Genomic DNA, 20991 nt, shown 5'->3' with positions numbered 1-20991 from the left:
TTTTCAGACTGTTCGAAATAGAAAGGAATGTGGGACAAACCTCAGGAGAAGCTTCCCGTAGGCATAGGCACTGGGACAAGCCGTCTTTCCTACTAAAATCCAATAGGGGATTAGAGCCTATAAGTCATATAAGACAACTGGGACCCGAGTCCCAAACCCCCTTTGTATTTGAGGCATTTCTGTACTCTGCTGCGCAAAACTTACGTATTTTCTAACTTACTTTGCATATTATTTCCTCGTTTGTAACCATTATCACATTACCATTCCAAGATAGATGCAAACCTTGAAGGTTGATACTATAATGAGATGTAAAAGTGGCTATTACTTTTAAAACACAAAAATGTGACAGAGTTGAACTTCTTTACTATGGCTTGTCCGTTGCTGTTCTACCTTCTATAGGGTGCATTCACATGTAGTTGATTTTCGGAGGTTTTTGTCGCAGATATCCCCCCGTTCAGTTTGAATTCAATTGAAATCTGCTGCAGGCCCGCACCAAACGAAATCCGCAGCAAGTCAGCTACATGTGAACGCACCCTTATATGACATTCCGTGAGATGTTAGAAGCCGTCAGCATTTCCTCATCTATGCTGATCTACACAAGCCCCTCTAGTACGATTTGCATTATTCTTCCAGTCCCGCTTCTTTCTATCCCGAATGGCTGACGTCAGGAGTACTTACTCCGGAGGCGAAGTCTAAATTAAGAAGTCCTTGTGTCTCTCCTTTGATTAAGCGCAGTTGTCTTTTGTTTGTGGAAAGGTGCTAGAGATAGCATTGGACACATTGCTGATGTTCAGGAAACCGGACCCACCCTGAATTGTCAGATCAATAGATTGAAAGGATGGATCAGTGTCACCTACTTGTCCGTCATAACATAGACTGTCCTGATATTCCCGCATGCAGTCATTTTATTGTTAAGGAAGGAGGACATGACCTTATAGTGTTAGCATTCTGGCAAATCTATTTCGACCCTTTAGCTGCTACATTTTTGTTCTACAAGGGATGTCCACATATAATGTTCTAGTAAGACAGAGTATAGAAGAACAGTACAAGACAGGAATAATTCAGTATGTTAACACCAACGATAACATGATGGGAAGCATTCATGTCAGGCATTCACATGTGACTAAAAGAAAGTTTTACCCCCAGTATATTATCTTCCTTAACTTTTAGTAGAGTCAGACAGGAAAGTATAAAAGTGCCCATGCGCTACAAACCTGAGTTTGGAGAAAACTCTTGGGAACATACTTTTTGCAAACTGTAATTACGTTAAAAAGCTGCAGGAGATTGTGCTGAGACAAGGCATTTGTAGATGGGAAATAGCTTTTAAAAGTTGAATAAAAAAAGAAAATCACAAAGGAGCATTCCAGTTGAGTGTCTGGGCCAAATAGTTATCATCTAGATACAAAAGAAACGTAGTGTATATAGGTTGTGTAGAGCTTAGAGGGATCTGACACAAATGGATCCTGCAGAATATGCAGTGCCTCAGCTTGTACAGAGATCGTTGCAAGAAATACCATCAGGAAGGAATTTAGGAGAGTCACAGGTCTGACTATATAATGGAAGGCAGCGTGCCAATGATAGCTCAATGTTTGCTTGGGGATTGATACATTGGATTGCATGTACAGGAATTAATACTGTTTATCTTAGTTGTATTTCCTAAATTATTGTTCTGGTAATATGTATTGTGGTACATCTTTTATACTGCACTTGTATTATCACTACTGTAACACCGGTGTTTTTCAAGTTACTCTGACATACCAGGTCAGCTGGATTAAACTGAAAGTAATCCAAATTTATCCCGATACAACTGTCTGCAGTTTGACATTGGCAGAAAGTTCATTGGACAAGATATGAAACACGAGGGGAATCTATAACTTGGGGAAATGTGATTGTTAACCAGCCTGTTATGTCCGAAGAAGCCATTGGGGAAAACGACCTACAGGGATGCAACCCAGTTATCGCTGAGACATTCTGAATGTAAGCTACGCCACGCTGAGGGCGAACGTAAGGTTGTGTTCACACAGGTAAAGAGATCGTGCATACACAACAGCATAAACACCAGATAAACTGTACTGTAAAACTACGACAGATGGTCTGAATGTGAGTTTAAACAACCAACAACAGCAAATGCCAAAACACTTACCCATAATACTAATGCGCATAAGCAGATGGAACAACTAATAATATAAGGTATAAAGGTCCATAAAGATGGGACGAATGTTGGGCAAACAATGCCTGACACTCATCCCCGCTCACGTCCTTTTGTACAGGAGCGGGTATCGTTGCTTCACAGTGGGGCGACTGCAGGACATTTCTCTCCTCGCGCTCCCTCGCCCCTCTCCATTCACCTAACATAGCTGCCGTTCAGTACTAAACGGCTGCTGTTTATACTGAGCGATCAGTGGTCAGAATTTTAAGCTACATAAAACCTGAACGATGGGTGATGAGTGTAAATAGCAGCCGGTCAGTACTGAACGGTCGCTGTGTTAAGTGAATTGAGAGGAGCAAGGAGCGTGAGGAGAGAAATGTCCTGCAGTCGCCCCGCTGTGAAGCAGCGATACCTGCTCCTGTACAAAAGCACATGAGTGGGAACTTGTGATGACGTGTGTTGGGCATTGTTTGCCCGACATTCGTCCCATATTAATGTGCCTCTAGTTAGCAATTTGGCCAAAGTTTATAAGCTCACTAGTCTACGACAAGGGTCTTCGTTGTCTTGTGACTCCCTACTCTAACAAGACAACTTCCCCCATGAGTCCTGCTTACAAGGGGAACGATCGTCTCAACAGGGAGGGCCCTACACTGGAACCTCGGGACCTGGCTCGCCCTAGATGGAATACAACATTTACGCTGAATAGGACACCATTTACAAACACAAACAGACAAAAGATATACACCCTGAACATGTACCTGTTCACACCAACAAACAGAAACCCACCCAGAATCTCATGCAAGCAACACCACAGCAGAACATGCATGACTCCAAACATTAGGCTTCTGGGAGGGAATGAGGAGAAATCGCAAAAGGGGTAAATGAACGTCACCCTCTAGTAATAGGGCCTGGTTTTTATATGCAGTAGACCGGTGGTGTTTGCCTGGCTGGAGATCTCCACACCCAGCCAGCCAAATCATCTACATCTGCAGCAATGTCCTCTTTGGTGACACAGCTGTCACCAAAGCCAAGGTGTGCAACCTTTTGTAGGTCACGAGCCACTTTCAAATAGTGACGCTAAGCTACATTTTATGTTAAAAGGGGAGCAACTTATTAAAATATTATCAAGTTATATGAATCCTACCCTACTATTAATGCCAGGGATACTTTTTTGATATCGAAGTTCTAGTAATGCTATGACATCCCTGGTGTCAAGAAGTACACAAAAGTATATTCATCTGCCAACAGCTGAGGAGCCACATGTTGAGGTTCCAGAGTTTAGCAACATTACCTCTGAGTATAGGAGGCAGATTTTACCTAGGATATGACAGGATTGGGTAATGAGATCAACCTAGCTGTCATTCAATGGCTGAGCACTGCCTGCTATTGCCTGAGCGCTCAGCCAATAAGACCAGCGCTTTCTGGGGGCGGGGATTTTTCAATCCCTGGTCTCCAGAAGACATCTGCCGGGGCCGGAAAGAAGACCCGGATGGCTCTTCTAGGTTAGTAAAATATATGTATTTTTTTACTTTTTTTTTAAGCTAGGGATGATTTTCAGGGAAGGGCTTATATTTTAAGCCCTTCCCCAAAAATCATCGCTGCGGGGGTTGCCAGCAACCACTGCTTTCAATGGGGCTGCAGCAGCACCGACCCCATTGAAAGCAATTGGATAGCATAGCGGACTTCTGACACAGCTGTCACAGCCCTGGCAGAAAATTCCTTCATCCCCGCGGTCCCTGCAGGGATGAAGGAATCCCCTGCCATTGCTGTCACAGCTGTGACAGACGTCCGTGATGTACTCCCTATGTTTTCAATGAGGGTAGCGCTGCTGCCGCCGGCCACATTGAATACAATGAGCGATATCGCAGATCTTTCTCTGCACTGCAAGGCTTGAGTGTAAAAATCGCAAATTAGTATGAAAACCATTGAAAATCATTGGTTTCATAAGGATGCGTTTTTACTCGCTCTAGCATCGCAAGAAAACATATCTAGTTTTCTAACATAGCTAGTGGGTAGGTGCCCTAATACACAGTGTGCATCAGTTAGTCTGAGAAGCGGTGCGGCCATCCTTGTTTGTCCAGGACCGGGGTTATTTAAATGCTTGATTTAAATGCTTGTGGTGCTTGGCAGGAGGCCTTGACCCTGTCAGATAAGGATGCTGTGTGCCAAAACTGGTTATAAACATGAAATTCCTTGTCAAACTGTACTGATGCCACCACAAAGCTGCATAAAAAGACTATCCATGTTCATAAGGAAGAAATGAGCATAAAACCTACACTTTTTATACTCCTGATAGTCGGCATCATAAATCAGCATTTAATCTCTATACTGGTACTCCTGCATCAGTAATGCTATGCCAATAACACCTCCTCCGGATCGGACATAATAGTTCTCCAAAAGGACAGATATAGACTTTGAAAACTTGGAGAAAAAAACTATTCATAATGAAATTAAACAATAGGGGAAAGGGAAGTCACCCTATCGTAAAATGCCCAAAAGCATGGTGCCCTGACGAGGGTGGACTCACGTTTGGAACCAGAGGGCTACCTAGATTGTTTGGAACCAGAGGGCTACCTAGATACAAGAATGGGTGACAATTGACAGATGTAAATAACAAGAATTTCAACATCAGTAGAAACAGATGGAAAAAACACCATGAAATAAATATTAAGATGAGGGACTTATCTGGCATAGATGACACCAGGAGGACCGAACTGAACCAGAACTTCCATCTTTTAGAAGGGGCAAAATATATATACTACAATAATTGTCGATTGGTTGGCGGGGAGGCGGGTTCCCTCAGCTAGCCAATCAAACATCACACCAGCGGGTGAATGCTTACACATTGGCACCAAGCAATGAATTACAAGGCCCATGCACTGACATTGTGACATCAGCTTAGATATGCTTCTATTTCTGTTGCGGAATATGCGGTCAGCGTCCGCATGGAGGATCCGAAGCAAATGGCATGCATTGAAAGGTATGTAAAAATCACTTTTTGTTTTACACTCATGGAAGCGAATTGTGTATCCTGCAAGTGGATGAAAAATCACAGCGTACTCTATTTTGCTGCGGACTCCATGCAGACGGCCTCCATTGAATTTAATGAATGACCGAGTGCTCCCTGTGATTGGCTGAGCGCTGTGACCAATAACAGGCAGCACTCAGCTGTCATTCAATGAATGGCCGAGCGCTGCCTGTGATTGTCTGAGCACTCAGCCAATCAGATACAGCCCTTTCAGCAGGCGGGGATTTTAAATTCCCGCCTGCTGAAAGAGCTTCAGAGCATTGCAGGGAGACCAAGCGGCTAGACGCACCTGAGCCCCGGCAGCAGCAGAGAGGTGAGTGAATATATTTTTTACACATCCTAGGGATGATTTTCAGGGAAGGGTTTATATTTAAATCTCTTCCCCAAAAATCACTGCATGGGTTGCCGGCAGCCCATGCTCGTCTGAACGAGGCCTTAGGCTGACCTCCCTTTATTCCCAGACTGGGAGAACTTCCAATAACTCACACAGGTAATCTGTCATTAGCTATATATTTGTTACTAATTAAAAACCTAATACACGTTTTCCATTTTTCTAATCTGTTTTTCTGATTGATTTTTTATATTCTGCTGCCTGTATATGACCGAGGGGCAGCCGTCTTGCCTTTACTGCAGAGATATGCTTTATATTTGCTTTCAGAAATATGCTTTACAGCAGCCTCACAGGCCATTCCCACAATGAACAGGAGGGGACCCACTGACTTCTATGGGAGACTGTTCCAGACATGTGCAGAGGTCTCTGTGCAGGGAGGAGGGGAGCGGTTATCATCACCTATTGTGAATGGTGTTATCTACAGTATATATTTTTGTTACCTTTCATTGTAATCTTGCCCGTGATAATAACGAGTTGCTGCAGGATTTTAATATGGACGATGACATTAGAAATAAAAACAAACACCCAAAATCCTTTAAAGACATGTTTAGCATAAAAACTTGATTTATATAATGGGTCATTTTGTGATAACACATTTCCTTTAAAGGATACTGTACATGATTAATAGCACAAGATGTTGAGCGGTGACCTCCCTCCTTTCCTCACTTTGCAACCGCTCCCTTTTAATGGGCTTTTCATAAAAACCAATCAAAGTGCTACACAGGATGTAAAAACATTTTATCTCCTGATGTGAATACTAGAGAGCAAATAGGTTAAAAAAACTCTGGTAATACCATAGCTTATAAATACACACTACTTTCCTTTCCAGAATTTCCACTTGATTCTACTAGGAAAAAAGTAATAGTGTAAAAGTAATGTCATTATGGTTGGCCCACTTTCACTTCTATCTGCCCAAGGCCCAAAGCTCACAATGTGGGAGCCACGTGAGACCTCCCTTAGAGTGCTGCGAGAGTGATCACAGATAAGAAATGATTGGGACAGTGACATGAAGATGCAGCTGAACAGGAAACATTTCACAAAGGAAACTCTTCTTTTTACCAGAGATTCTCACTTCTTTCAGGAGGTGACATGGCTTCCATGTAAGAAGAGATCTCTAAGGAGATGGAGATAGCTTAGATCGCATGAAAGCCCATCGTAGGTATACTTCTAAAGTACCCTGAGGAGTCGCATGTATCTGCCTGTCTCATTAAGAAGATGCTTTTTGTACTGAAACAAAAGATAGCTACAAGCTACATACTAAAAATCACAACACATGTATTGTATTGTCTGCAGAAAATGAAGCTTTTTTGGAGACCTTTATCCATAATTATAATAATCTTTATTTGTATAGCGCCAATTTATTACGCAGCGCTTTATCTGAAGAATACACCTTTTTTATGATCTCACCGTAAATAGCGATTATTCATGATAAATGATCAATAATAATCAAGATCCTCAATTTTTTGTACGTGTTTTCTGTTTTTAATTGTTTAGTTTCATGTAGTCAACATGTACATTGATTGGGCACTTTATTAGAGACACCCATCTAGTACTGTGTTTAGCTTTCATGACCTCAGTGATTCATTGTGGCATAGATTTCATTAGGTGTTAAAGTAATTCTGCAAGAATATTCATCCATGCGGACAGTATAGCTTCTTGCAGTGAAAGCGTACCTGAGTTTTCAACACGTTTTCCAAACTATACCAAGTTCCCTTTAGCCACTTATTTGCTGCTACCTACACCCTTTTTAATGTTTTTAAGTTCTCCTTTTTCAGGTAGTCTTCCTCATTTTTCTGCTGCCCTACTGTTTGCAATCCACTTTCAAGCAGGGGACATGTCGCAAGCTTACCATTCTGCCAGTAATTCCCTGTCCTGTACTTCCTTTCCCTCAATTCGCATGCTGCATTGCTGTATCTCTGGTCCAATCAACAGGGAGACAGTATCTGAATGTCCACCCCGCTGCTTTCCCAGGACGATTGTATGAGCCAGGCATTCAGAGACACTTTGCCCAAACTGTTAGTTCACTCAATATAATGTGTGTACTCTCTCTCTCTCTCTCTCTCTCTCTCTCACACATTCATGCTGTAACAGCAGAAGAGGCAGAGATTGTGGAGATTGTAAACTGATCTGTCAGCCCTATAAGTGCAGGGTAACAGCCTATGAAGATAGCCCCTCCCCCACAGTTAAGAAAACATGCCAGCCTCCCAGTTACTACAGAAGCTCAATATCTAACAACAGGCAATCAATTGCAGAGAAGCTGGAAGGGAGGCCCCTAGCGGCAGTCACTTCAAACTTGATTTACAGTGGTAAAACAACAGCATCTTTAGGGTGCATTCCCACGAAAGTATATAGGCTCGGTTTTCACGCTGAGCCGATATGCGTCGACCTCATCTGCAGGGGGGGGGGATGGAAGAGCTAGGAGCAGGAACTGAGCTCCTGCCCCCTCTCTGCCTCCTCTCCGCCCCTCTGCACTATTTGCAATGGGGAGACGCGGGACGGGGGTGGGGCTAATTATTGGGACTTTGCCCCACCCCCGTCCCGCCTCTCCCCATTGCAAATAGTGCAGAGGGGCGGAGAGGAGGCAGAGAGGGGGCGGGAGCTCAGTTCCTGCTCCTGGCTGTTTCATCCTCCCCCCCCCCCCTGCAGATGAGGACGACGTATATCAGCTCGGCGTGAAAACCGAGCTGATATACGTTCGTGTGAATGCAGTCCCTATGAAAGTATATTATATTACTAGATTGGTGAGACACACATAGGTTATTACATGAGCATAAGTTTTCTGAAAAGTTAATTCCCCCTTAATTTAGATTAGATGAAGGTACTGATGCTCCAAATAGCTGACAGGAAGGGTTCATCAATCCATGCTGCTTGCATTGAATTCTGGCCCTCCCATTAGCACGGTGCAGCATAAATCTGGATTCATTTGACCAGGCGATGCGTTTACACTGCTTAGTGATCCAATTTGTGCTCTCATTTGTCACCTGAAGTCATGCCTGTGTGTTTTACTTAGGCTTCTTTCCCATGAGCGCATATTGGCCGGCCGTTTAAACGGCCACCCGATATGCGCTGTGATCTGTTGCATTGGATTCCAATGCATCAGATCACATGGGTGTATTTGCAGGACGTAAAAACGCCCGTCTGGCCAATATAGCGCCGGGCGCTTTTACGTCGAGCCCAAAACATAGTTCTGGAACTATGTTTGGGCCGGAATACGTTGGGCCGCTGCATGGCCGTAGGTAGGGGAGAGTTTAGCAGCGTGGCTGCTAAAATACCTCCCTCTGTTCTCATCCCCTTCCCCATGCAGGCTTACCTCTCCTCCATGCTCGGTCTCTGCAATGGGAGGGGGCGGAGCTAAGTGCCAATCCGCCCTGCCCCCTCCCATTGATGGCTATGGACAAGGGGTGGGACGTGGGCGGAACTAAGTGCCCGCCCTCTCCCCGCCCCTTGTCCATAGCCATCAATGGGAGGAGGCGGGGCAGACCGACGCTTTGCTCCGCCCACTCCCATTGCACAGACCGAGCGGGCAGGAAGAAAGGGTAAACCTGCGATGGGGAGGAAGGGGAAATGGGAGATTGCCTGGTGAGGTCGGCGCATTTCTGCCGGCCTCACCAGATCATATGAACGGGCGCACAAACGTTTGATTTGTGCACCCATTCACCAGTTTTTTTGCCCCCAACATAGCGTATATGACAGACAGCAATGGTACTCCAACTAGTCATCTGCTGCTATAGCCCATTCGTGCAAGGAACAACACATTGTGCTTTAGTATCCACTACCCACGCTGAAGTGCCTGATTGCCAGCATTAGTAGCTAAAGCATAATACAGTGAATGATGGACACTATTGTTATCAAATGCACATGCTGGTGTGTCAGACTGACCCTACCGGTATCAAATAAACACCATTACACATCAATAATAGTCATATAAAAATGCCTGTTTTCCAAAATTAGTATGTAATACATTGAAGTGAATGATTGACACTACTAAGGCCCATTTACACTGGACGATTATCGCTAAAAAAAACGATAATCAACGATAATCAGTGCGTGTAAATGTGCGCCCATCTTCTGCTTTTCGGCTGATCATTAAAATCAGTCCAACATAAAAATCGTCACTCATTTTTATCAGTAGTTCTCCTCCGAGAGTGCTGATAGCATTGTGGAGAACAAAGGATCTGAGCGCTGATAATAGCCTTGGGCTATTAGTTGTGTTCAGGAAGGCTTCATTTGCACACCTAATTGGTATTTAAAGGGGTTGTCTCGCGCCGAACGGGGGGGCCTATTGAAAAAAAAACAACCCGTTTCGGGATGGGTTAAAAAAAAAAAAATATATATATATATATATATTACTTACCCGAATCCCCACTCTGCGATGACTTCTTTCTTCCTTCTCCAAGATGGCCGCCGGGATCTTCACCCACGATGCACCGCGGGTCTTCTCCCATGGTGCACCGTGGGCTCTGTGCGGTCCATTGCCGGTTCCAGCCTCCTGATTGGCTGGAATCGGCACACATGACGGGGCGGAGCTACGATCACGACGCGGGACCAGCTCTCCGGCATGAGCGGCCCCATTCACCAGGCAGAAGACCGGACTGCGCAAGCGCGTCTAAAAACGCCAGAAGACAGCGAATTTAGACTGATTCATGGCGACGGGGATGCTAGCAACGGAGCAGGTAAGTGAATAACTTCTGTATGGCTCATATTTAATGCACGATGTATATTACAAAGTGCATTAATATGGCCATACAGAAGTGTATACCCCCACTTGCTGCTGCGAGACAACCCCTTTAAGTAGCTGAGTAGCTACTTAAATACCAATTAATTTTTATGCAAAATGATCGCTCAAAGCTGTCAGTCCAACTATCATTTGAGCGGTCTTTGAGCAGAGTGAATTATTGACACCCTTAGGGCTTCTTCACACGACTGTATTTGCGCATGTTTTTGTCCATGTAAAACATACAAGCGCAACACAAGGGGAGTAGAACCCACTGATGTCAATGGATTTGTTCTCATTAGTTTATTTTTCACCAGCGCATGCATGAAACACTGCATAAAACAGCTGGGAAAAGAACACATCCAGCTAACACATTAGGCTAAATAGCCTTTTAAATCCATGGAAGGGGTGCGTCACGCTTGAACTCGCCCTGCCTCATATGTTGCACTGAGCCGAGCGTATTTACTTGTGTGAAGTCACCCTTAGTTGCTTAGGCTTCATTCACACGAGCGTATATCGGTCGCGCTCTTACGCCCGGCCGATATACGCTGCCCATCTGATGCATTGGTTTACAATGCATCAATTCAGAGGGGTGTATTCCTGTGGTGTAAAAGCACCCTGCCGGCCCAGATAGTGCACACGTTGCACATTTCGGCCGGGCACTTTTACACCGGGAAAGAAAGATAGTTCTGTAACCTGCAAGGGGATAGAAAGAGGGAGGCAGTTTAGCGGAGCTAAACTGTCTCCCACCGCCCAATGGCATTCTGGGCTCGGCGCATATGCGCCAGACCCGGGCCATTTGAACAGGCGCACAAACGGCAGATTTGTGCACCTGTTTATGTGATTTTCCGTCACATTATGGCCGTGACACAGCCAACCGAAAATCGCTACGCTCGTGTGAAAGAGCCCTTATACACACACTGGAATGTCTGATTAACACCATTATTAACCAGTTAGTATGCCTGACTACCAGTCTTAGTATCCAATAAACACACTGGAGTGAATGGCTGACACTGTTGGAATCAAACACATGCTGGAGTGTCAGATTGACATATTTAGTATCAAATGCACATGGAGTGCTTGATTGACACCATTATTCACCTGTAAGCATATGACATGTCTATTTGCCAGCTTTACTAACCAATAAACTAATGTCAGAGTGCCTTATTGCCAGCATCAGCATCTAATACAGACACTGGAGTGAGTGATTGACACCATTGGTATCATCAAATAGACACACTAGAATGAATGATTGAAACTATCATTCAACACGCTGGAGTGCCCGACTGAGATTCAAGCATTTTTTTTTAATTTGGTTTATTTCAAGATTTTGCATTAATAGTGTAAAGCCACATTTATACAACATTACAAAAAAGGAAAGAATAGGATCTAACAATGTTCCATCGAGATAGCATGTAGTCTATAAAGGTTTAGAGCAATCAGTGACCTAAATAGGTAGAATTATGCAACAAATGGATTACTTACAACGAAAGGAGAAAAACATTAGGTGTTCAATAGCATCCCAACAGGAGCTCCACAGTACCAGAATCACCAGAATAAAGGGGGAGAGGAGGTAGAGACAAGAAGGAAAAGAAAGAAGGGGAGAGGGACTAGGGGAAGGAGAAGAAAAGAGGAGGAAGACAACCAGAGAAGAAGAGCGGAGATAAGGGGGAGAAGTAGAGCTAAGGGCAGGGAACAGGAAATAAGGGAGAGAGGGAGATGCCGGGAGAGTAAAGAGTGGGGAGAAGGAGAAAAAGAAGGTGGAACAAGACTAGTCCGTTAGAGATAAACTGAGTGGAGGGCCAAGCCACACAGCCCAGACCTATATCAAAATTTTGAGGACCTATACTGAGAAGAAGATAAACTCATCAATGAGTTGGATAGTTACCTGTAAAGAGGGACCAGAATCATTGAGATATAATATAAGGTCATCAGTACGGTGGCTGAAAAAACTCAACTTCCAACTACAAAGCAAGACACCCTCTATTTTTTTTTCCTTTTAACAAACCTTTATTTGGGGCCGTTTCAGGTTGTCATGTCTACGACAAGATTGCGCTCAAAGACCATGAATTCTCAGACTTTTTACTAATGATGAAAAAAACCAACTGTTGCTTCAAGTCCTGGAAGCAAATCACAAGGCTATTCCAACAAGAATTACCAAGGAGTCTGCTGTCCAGTCCTTAAGCGCTGACTGACAAGTATTTGTGTCACAATTCTGACTATTTTCATATATTTGGGGGTATTTTTGTAGGAGCAGCACAGATGTGTAGATTGTCAGGACAAATGCCATTGTCAATACTTAATGTTTAAAGGTATAGCAGTTGTTTTGCAAAAGCAAATTGTTAATATTAATGCTGTAGCTTGTGGAATTGGGAATCTTGCACGTAATCGCCATTTCTCATAATATACATCCGTTTTGAGTACCATCTTGCAGTTGGAATTTAAAGCTAATGCAGTGTCTGAGGAGCGGGACACGGAGACAGCAGGGTAGAGTTTTGTCCTTGTCACGGTGGCTCTACCGTCTCCCACCTGGGGGGTTACCGGTGACACGGTCAAGGGCAGGTTAATAAAGGGGAAACGCAATGATGGATTACCTTAGTCTCTTATGTCACGTGTGATGCCACCGTTTCTTCTTCCGCGGTGGAATTCCTGGATGGCGGAGTAAACTCACTCTCGCTCAGCCTCCGTGGGGAAATTCCTAGTTGTTAGAGGAAATCCACACACACATGGGGTTCTTTTAGGACACAGCCTCCGGGATCGGTTGGGCGACTGGTTACTTTACTTGTAATAACTTGATCACAACTGCAGAATACACACCAGCAGGAAAACAGTGCAAAGACATCAAAGTGGTGTGACAGGGAGGACTCACGGGTGAACAGGAGAAACCACAGTCTCGTTATCTGTAGGCTCTGATCCCGGCAACACACTCTCTTCTCTCCAACACTCTAACACAGGGTCCATCCATATCTCTTGGGTAGGGCAGTTCCAGGGCAGGTGGTAGACTCCTTTCCGCCTCTTCCATTCTGGGCTGTACAGGCTGAAGGTGCCTGTGTGGTTCTCTTTCCTTTTCTCCTCCTCCTTGCACGTCCAGAACAGAACAACCCAGAATTCACTTGCACACACCTTGCATTCACATATATATTACAAGTTCACGTGACAAACAAATGGATACATTTTCCAGACAGTCAGCTCACATACCAGACACTTAACACTTTCAATGCACATCAATCATGCAACACAGAAGACACTGACATTACATAGACAAATGCATGCATACAGTTATGGAGGGGCCACTACACTAAAACTTTACCCTAACATTACTATTAGCAGATGTAACAAATTGGGAAGGTGTCTTGCTGTATAGCTGCCACTTTATTTTTTGCCATATCTCTATGGGCCACCCTAGTCATCAGCATGAAGCGCTAATTTAGACTAATACCATTACAAATTAAGCTCCGAAACCAAGATGAGGAACGGAATTAGATATTTAGAATCTCTATAGCAAGGGCAAAGAGGCTTGGGGAGAGGGAACAGCCATGATGGGTATCTCTCTTAACCCCTTAATGATCACCCCATAGTATTTTTACGTCCTGCTTTAGTGGGCTTTAATCCCCAGGACTGTAAAAACACGCTCGCTCTGAGGATTAAAGACATATGTGTTGTGGGCGTGACAGCTCCATGCTGTTAGCTACCAGAGGTAGCCGACAACTTGGAGGTGTCATGGGGGACCGCAGAAAGCCCTTCCCTACTCCTCCACCCCCCCCCCGCCACGGTCACGCAATCGCCAGTATTTACTAGATACCGGCAATCGCATAAAAGTGTAAAAAAAGGTAAATAAAAGTTAAAGATTCAGATCCGCTCATGGATCTGATCCATGAGGGGAGCTGAGAGTACTCACTCCCGCCCTCCGCGATGTTCTGGTCCTTCCCAGACCTGATGCTAGCTTCTGCGCATTCGCGCCAGACACGCCATATGTTGAGCTCATGCTCAGTTGGGCTTGTGGAAATTTTAAATCTCCATGGCTTTCAGGTATCATGTGTAGCCGAGAACAGAGAGATATCATCGTGAGCTGCTGTATGCAGTTCCCGGTCACATGATCGCTGTTATCCAATGGATACAGGCGATCATGTAAAGTTAAAAAAAAAGTGTACAAAAAAGTTCAAGATCCATCTTCCCTCTCAGAACATATCCGTGGGGGGAGATGAAATGACATACCTAAGATTTATTTGTGGACCTTACCACGGCTTCTGCGCACATGCCCGACATCAAAATGGGGGACGCATGCGCAAAAGCTACAGATTGCCAGGATAATTTAAAATCCCCTGCTCCTGGCTACTAAACGTAGCTGAGAACCTGGAGAACTCACGGGGTGCCGTGGTACATGGGCCTTTGTCACGTGATCACCGCTATCCAATGGGTAACGGCGGTCAAATAAAAGTTTTTTAAAAAGCTGAAATTTCACCTCCCGTCACAGATCCGAACTGTGAGGGGAGGTGCAATTACATACCTGAGACCTTCGGCGATGTGCCCTGATGGGATCTTTATCCGCAGAGCTTTCACCAGCTTCAAAGCATGCGCCCATTGCCAAAATGGCGGACGCAAGCACAGAAGCTGTGGCTGTGGAGGGCCCGGGAAATTTAAAATCTTCTTGCTCCTGGCTACTAAAGGTAGACGAGAGCCTGGAGCAGTGACCGTGGGTTCCAGTGAGTGGTCTCCGGTCACATGATCACCGTCATCCAATTGATAATGGCGATCATGCAAAAGTTAAAAACTGTTGAATTTTAATGCTGCTTTCAGTTTTGGCCCCCGTTGTGGTCACACGTGGGTATATTTCTGAACACAGGACAAACAGGGGGATCCATTTTGGGCTGAAAATCTTCATTCATATGTGTGCTGTACAAAAAAAGTGTTTTTAAAATGACACAATTGCCAAAAAAATGAAACACATATTTTTTTCCTTCTGCTTTGCTTAGATTCATTCAAAAACTGTGGGGTCAAAATATGCAGTACACCCCTAGATGAATTTTGCAAAAAGAAAAACAGGTTTAATTTAAGAGGGTTATTAATTCCCCTTACAATCCATACAAGGCACCTAAAATCTGATATAGCCATTATGAGTACTAAGGCATACAGGTCCCAGGGGGAGGCAGCCAAAAACTTTTAGGTACTTTTAGTATTTCTCGCTCCTGCAGACATTTCTTCTCAGCAACAAAGGTGGCTCTGGAGAAATCCGGGAAAAAGGATACTGAAGCATCCTGGCCCCAGGAGGCCAAGTAGGGACTTGGTGGGCCCACTCCACGATGAAAGCATTAGAGAAGGAATCTGCCCCAAAGAGTTCTAACTGCCATTTCTCAGCAAATTTCTTGGGCTGCTGACCCTCTGTACATTCTAGGATGCCAATGATTTGAACATTATTGCACCTGAGCCGATTCTTGAGATCGTTAGCCTGCCAATTTATAGCAGTGATGGTCAGGAAGATTACTTTATCCTCTAATTGTACTATATGATCCTCAATGTCCAAGATGCATGATTCTGTAGAAGTGACTCGCTCCCACAGGGCCTGGAAGTTGAGTGTCATCTGGCAGGTGGTAATAGCCATTAGTAGCTGCTCTGAAACTTGCTGAATAGTCGGGGCCCGGTCCGAGTCACTCGGTTTATGCTGCAGTGTTGGTGCAGGGGCAACGGAACTAGATGAGACACCTTTTTGGCCCTGTATGCAAGTGATACGCTCTTAGGGCTGCGATGGGGTTCCTACTCCTATTTTCACCATTTCAGGATCTTGGAGTGATACAACAGTAATGTATGTTCCCTTAGCTTGTTTTATATGATAAATTGTCAGCCCAGAAAGACGTCAGGGTACCATTTAGGATGTACACCGGTGGGAGCTCCACTAACACACGTATGTTCACATAGCAAGTTAGGATATGCCCCCAAGACTCAAGAATTTTTTAAATCTTTAGTAGTATTATGCAAAAACTCTTTCTTATGTAGCAGTTGGTTATTGTTGAATCTTCTAAGCAACTTTGGACTGTATATCCACTTTAGGCCGTCCAGCCATCACATGCGCAGAGCGGAGCCGGCTCGTCACTAGTGATGTTTCTGTGTGGACCCCTGCGAGGCTCGCACAGGAATAGGACATGCCGCGATTTGTTTTCCGCGCATGTTTTAACACGGTCAGATCATGGCTGTCTGCATAGGATTGCATTATTTAATGCAATCCTATTGCAGTGGGCACGGGCGGAAATTCTGTGGGAAATCCCGCCGCGGAATTTCGGCCCATGTGCAGGGGGCCTTACAGGCGGCCTAACATTTCAGCAGACTTTTCAGAATAAGCTGACCATTATAGGACTGCTAACCTATTATGCCCCCAGTTTCCCTCTGTGTGCAGTGTACATCTGATTCTCAATCCGCTCAGGAGGAGCTGCTGTGATGTATTCTATAGACTGTATACAGAGAAACAGAATACTACAGATAATGATCTCTAACTATCTGTAGCACACACACACACAGACATAACATCATCATCGAGGATACTGCAGGACTACTGAGCAGTGGAGATGTGATTTCAGTAGATAAACCACAGAAAACAGTCATTTACAGCAGCATCTGTATGTATCTTTCCTGCTTGCTACCCTCTGCTCTCTGTAAACGTAAGTGAACACAATGACTCATCCCCATCCTCCATTTCCTCTTCTGCCATTGGCCTGTCTCCTATAACGCACATGACAGCACCTAATAGACAGCAAGCTAGGAAAAAGAGAAACTCAGTGGCCAGCACTTTAGAGTGGTTTTTCAACACAAAAACATCTTTTTAGATGAGTAAAGTAAATAGCATTTTTACTAATTACCATGCTGGCTATCATATAAGCACTAGTCGTTTGAAAGGTTAGTGATTAGAGATGAGCGAACCTACTCGGTTCGGGTGTTCGGGTGTTTTTGAACTCGAGCACCGCTTCTTCCGAGTAACTCACTACTCGGCCGAAAAGATTCAGGGGGCGCCGGGGGGGGGGGGGGGGGGGGCGGCGTGGTGGAGTGGGGGGTAGCAGTGAGGAACAGGGGGGAGCTCTCTGATCATTAAAGTATTGTTACTTCTATAGCTAGGTTTATTTTGACACGGTCTATTGACATTTGCACATTTCTGTGGCCTGACAAATCATTAGCTAAGTGCGGCTGTCAGTGAAACAAGGATGCCTTTGTTTTCCTGTAGATACATATATTTGGTGGCCTTTAGAAGTTGCTTATCTAATCATGCTGTATTGAAATAACATACCTGCACATAAACCTTATGTGTATTTGAGTGGGAGAATTGGGACAATGGTTCAGTCGTCAGTTATCCTGCCTCTCAGTGCCTTGTAGATGTGCCAATAACAGGGTCTAACAATGCAAATACAGTACTCTTATTTAACATTTACATTATGTTTTCTTCAGGAATTTGTGATGATTGTGGTTTTTGGCATGGAGTATGTGATCCGAATTTGGTCTGCCGGGTGTTGCTGTCGTTACAGAGGATGGAAGGGACGTCTGAGATTTGCAAGGAAACCTTTCTGTGTTATCGGTAAGTAGCTCAGTATTACCATTTTTCATACAGGAATCAGATTATCTCCTTTTAGCTCCTCTTCCTGCAGCGTGTCCCATATGATGCCGTCCAGTCTAATTCAGTACTCTACACTCTTGATTTCTGTGTACTTGCCTTTCACAAGTTGCAGGTCTGTACCTCACCTTTCTATTTCCATTCTCCTTTTTGTATGTCTCCAGATGTTATAATTCCTTAGGGACAAAGACTTTTACCTCTCTCTATCTTCCTCGTCAGAAGAACAGCTGCAGAATGGGGGTTTTGTCTCCCATTGTAGTAGTATCGGAGAACATGGAGAGGTGGGTTAATGGAAGATATTGCAGAGCCAGCATTGTCATGGCTAATAGATGGACTCTGTAAAGAGAAAAAGGCTGTTCAGCACTTTTTAAACAATAAGCGTCACAACGTCTTGTTACCATGAGAACACGGTATCACAAAGCTGTGTCCTTATCCTCTGTCCAACCAGTAAATATTGTGAAAGTCAGGCACAAAAATTATATATCTCCTGTCTGATACACTACCTGTTTCTCGGAAAGCTGGGTCGCAGCCAGTATTGTCACAATTAGAGCTCCACTCAACTTTCTCTGACTCCTGACTGGTAAATATTCCTTGTAACGTCTAGTACATCTCTCTGCACCATTAAGTTGCTACATGACTCATTTTACCAGTAACCCTTTCCAATCCAATTAGTATCCTGGTTTTCCTAGGGGGCTTACTATTTTTCTGCCATTATACAACGGCGCTATCTGCTGGCTAAAACCAGTACTGCATGAGGTGACACATTGGATAGGCGCCGACAGCAGAGAGGCTGGCAATATACAGTAAGAGAACCCCAACGGACGTCTTCCAACATCGGAGCTGTACAGCCTTAAATAATAATGTCTTCACAGGTCAGACAGTAGATTGGAAAGGATTAAAGCTATACATTCTGTAAAACCTTAAAGCTTCCTGCACACAAACTTTTTTCGTGATTTTTTTTAAATAAGGCTTGTAGAAAAGCACCAGGATTTTAATTCAATTTTTACAAGGCTTTTTTTAGGTGGCTTTTATTTATTCTACAGAGATATTGTCATGTGTTATTTTTAGGCTTTGTTTTCCTAGAAAGAAACCTATGGAAAAAAGCCATGCCCAGAGTCTGCCGAGGTCACCAAACTAACGGAAAACGAAAATGCATTATATATATGCAATAATAAAGATGTTTTTTGCAGCACTGTGCGCTGTATGTATATTTTCTTGTTTATACATACAGTTTAGTAACATTTACATTTGTTTTAAGTATAACAATAATGTAAATATTATTTTATTTATTAAAGCAAATTTCTCTCTCAGAAACCGAGGGGAAGGGAGTATATTACCTGCTGTTCTTCTCTGCTGATGTCCCTCTATTCAGCCGTCCAAGATGGCAGCTGCAGTTTTCTAGCTAACAGATTCACACTGTGCCCTGCTCTTTGACCGGCCAGCAGTGTTCACATGAGCAGTGCTGGCTAGTCAGAGCAGGTTTAGTGCATTGGTAGCCTAAGGCCACATTGACAGCTGTGCCGGTGCTCTGAGTCATTTCTGTTGTTCAGCTCTGTCCTCGGGAACAAACTTTAAGGGCTCCCACCCACTGGCGTTTTTTTTTCTCCACTGCAATGCGATTCTAAAGTTAAAGTCTCGCATCGCAGTGCAAGAAAAACTCAGGCAGATATCCCAAAATCGCTGGGATATCGCTGCGACATCGCCAGTCTTTTCAATGGGGCCAGCGGCAGCAGCGCTAGCCCCATTGAAAAGATATAGAGAATGCCGCTGACTTCTGCCACAGCTGTGACCGCTGTCACAGCTGTGGCAGGAGTTTCTTTCATCCCCGCGGGGACCACGGGGATGAAGGAACCCTCTGTCACAGCGGTCACAGCTGTGGCAGAAGTCAGCGGCATGCTATCCCATTGCTTTCAAATGGGGTCCCACCTCTGGAAAGCATGCTATCCCATTGCTTTCCAGAGGTGGGACCCCTTTCCCCAATCTATCAGTTTTCATCCATCCAGTGGATGGGTGAAAAAATGACCTACAAGTGGAATACTCCTTAAAAAATCTCATTATCCATCTTGGATGGCTGAAAACAAGACTCGGAAACAGCCAATCAGAGGGGCATTGACACAGAAGACCAACAGCAGATAGCATAACTATCTCCTCTGTTCTCAAGCCAAAATTTTGTCCCAAAACTGGAAGATCCGTTTAAGGCCTCATTTAAGATTTCTTGGGTCTCACTAAGCATATACTGTCTGTGCTTTAACTCAGCAGTTACTGAATGGTAACATTAGTACTGCAGTTACTGATTGGTAACTGCTTGGTTAAAGCACGGACAGCGTATGCTTAGTGAGACCCACTGGATTCTGTGCTGGGGCCAGATAAGCACTGTGAATGCCGGAAGGGCCTAAGTAGGAAGTTTCTGCCTGAGTCTTCTGTGGCAAGTCGGACACTTTATATTAAAAGGAACCTGTCAAGTCTTTTATGCTGTTCTCACTGTGGACAGCATAAAATAGTGGCAGACACACTGATTTCCGCGGTACATCACCTATGGGGTGATGCAGGGCTTTTTAAGAACTTACACCTTGTTCCTGCAGTGCCCAGCAAGAGATGAGTCAAGCCTATTCATTAAGCCCTGCTGGCAGCACCCATCCTCTGCGATTGGCACTTTTCTAGCTTTTACATTGCACATTGAGAAAACTGCCAATCAGGTCAGTTGGGCGGGGCTAGCAGCAGCTTATGAATAAGTGACTCATGCTTGGATCTACTTAAAAATCACTGCACATTACCCCATAAGTGACTTAACCCTGGAATCATTGAAGGCAGCATAAAGTACATGACAGGTTCTGTTTTTTTTTACATGAGTTGATGATCCCGCACAAATGTTCGTATCATTTACCCAATCGCACAAGTGATCATTTACCCAATGATTGGCCTGTCTGTATGCCAGCTCGTTCAATAGATGATTGGATATTTTATGTGGATATAAAAATGCCCACTAGTCGGCAGCACACCATATAAACAGAGGGATGTGCTACTGTCCAATGCTAACTATGGGGACCAACGATTACATCAATGATTGTCCATGTACTGTCAATTCTTCTGCATATGCACAGCAGTGATAAGTGCTCGT

The 20991-nt window shown here is 44.3% G+C and overlaps 1 protein-coding gene across 4 annotated transcripts in view; it reads left to right on the top strand.

Moving 5' to 3' along the window:
• KCNQ4 (potassium voltage-gated channel subfamily Q member 4) overlaps positions 1–20991 on the top strand; it is a 153681-nt gene that overhangs the window by 70385 nt on the left and 62305 nt on the right. For all 4 annotated transcript variants that reach the window (XM_066575048.1, XM_066575047.1, XM_066575046.1 and 1 more), the window contains exon 3: positions 17711–17837. In XM_066575048.1, coding sequence (XP_066431145.1) covers positions 17711–17837 — 127 coding nt within the window. The remainder of the gene's footprint in view (positions 1–17710; positions 17838–20991) is intronic.

Source organism: Eleutherodactylus coqui, chromosome 1, assembly GCF_035609145.1.
Source record: "Eleutherodactylus coqui strain aEleCoq1 chromosome 1, aEleCoq1.hap1, whole genome shotgun sequence".
In the NCBI taxonomy this organism is placed as follows: Eukaryota; Metazoa; Chordata; class Amphibia; order Anura; family Eleutherodactylidae; genus Eleutherodactylus; species Eleutherodactylus coqui.
This window is presented reverse-complemented; position numbering and strand designations above follow the sequence as displayed.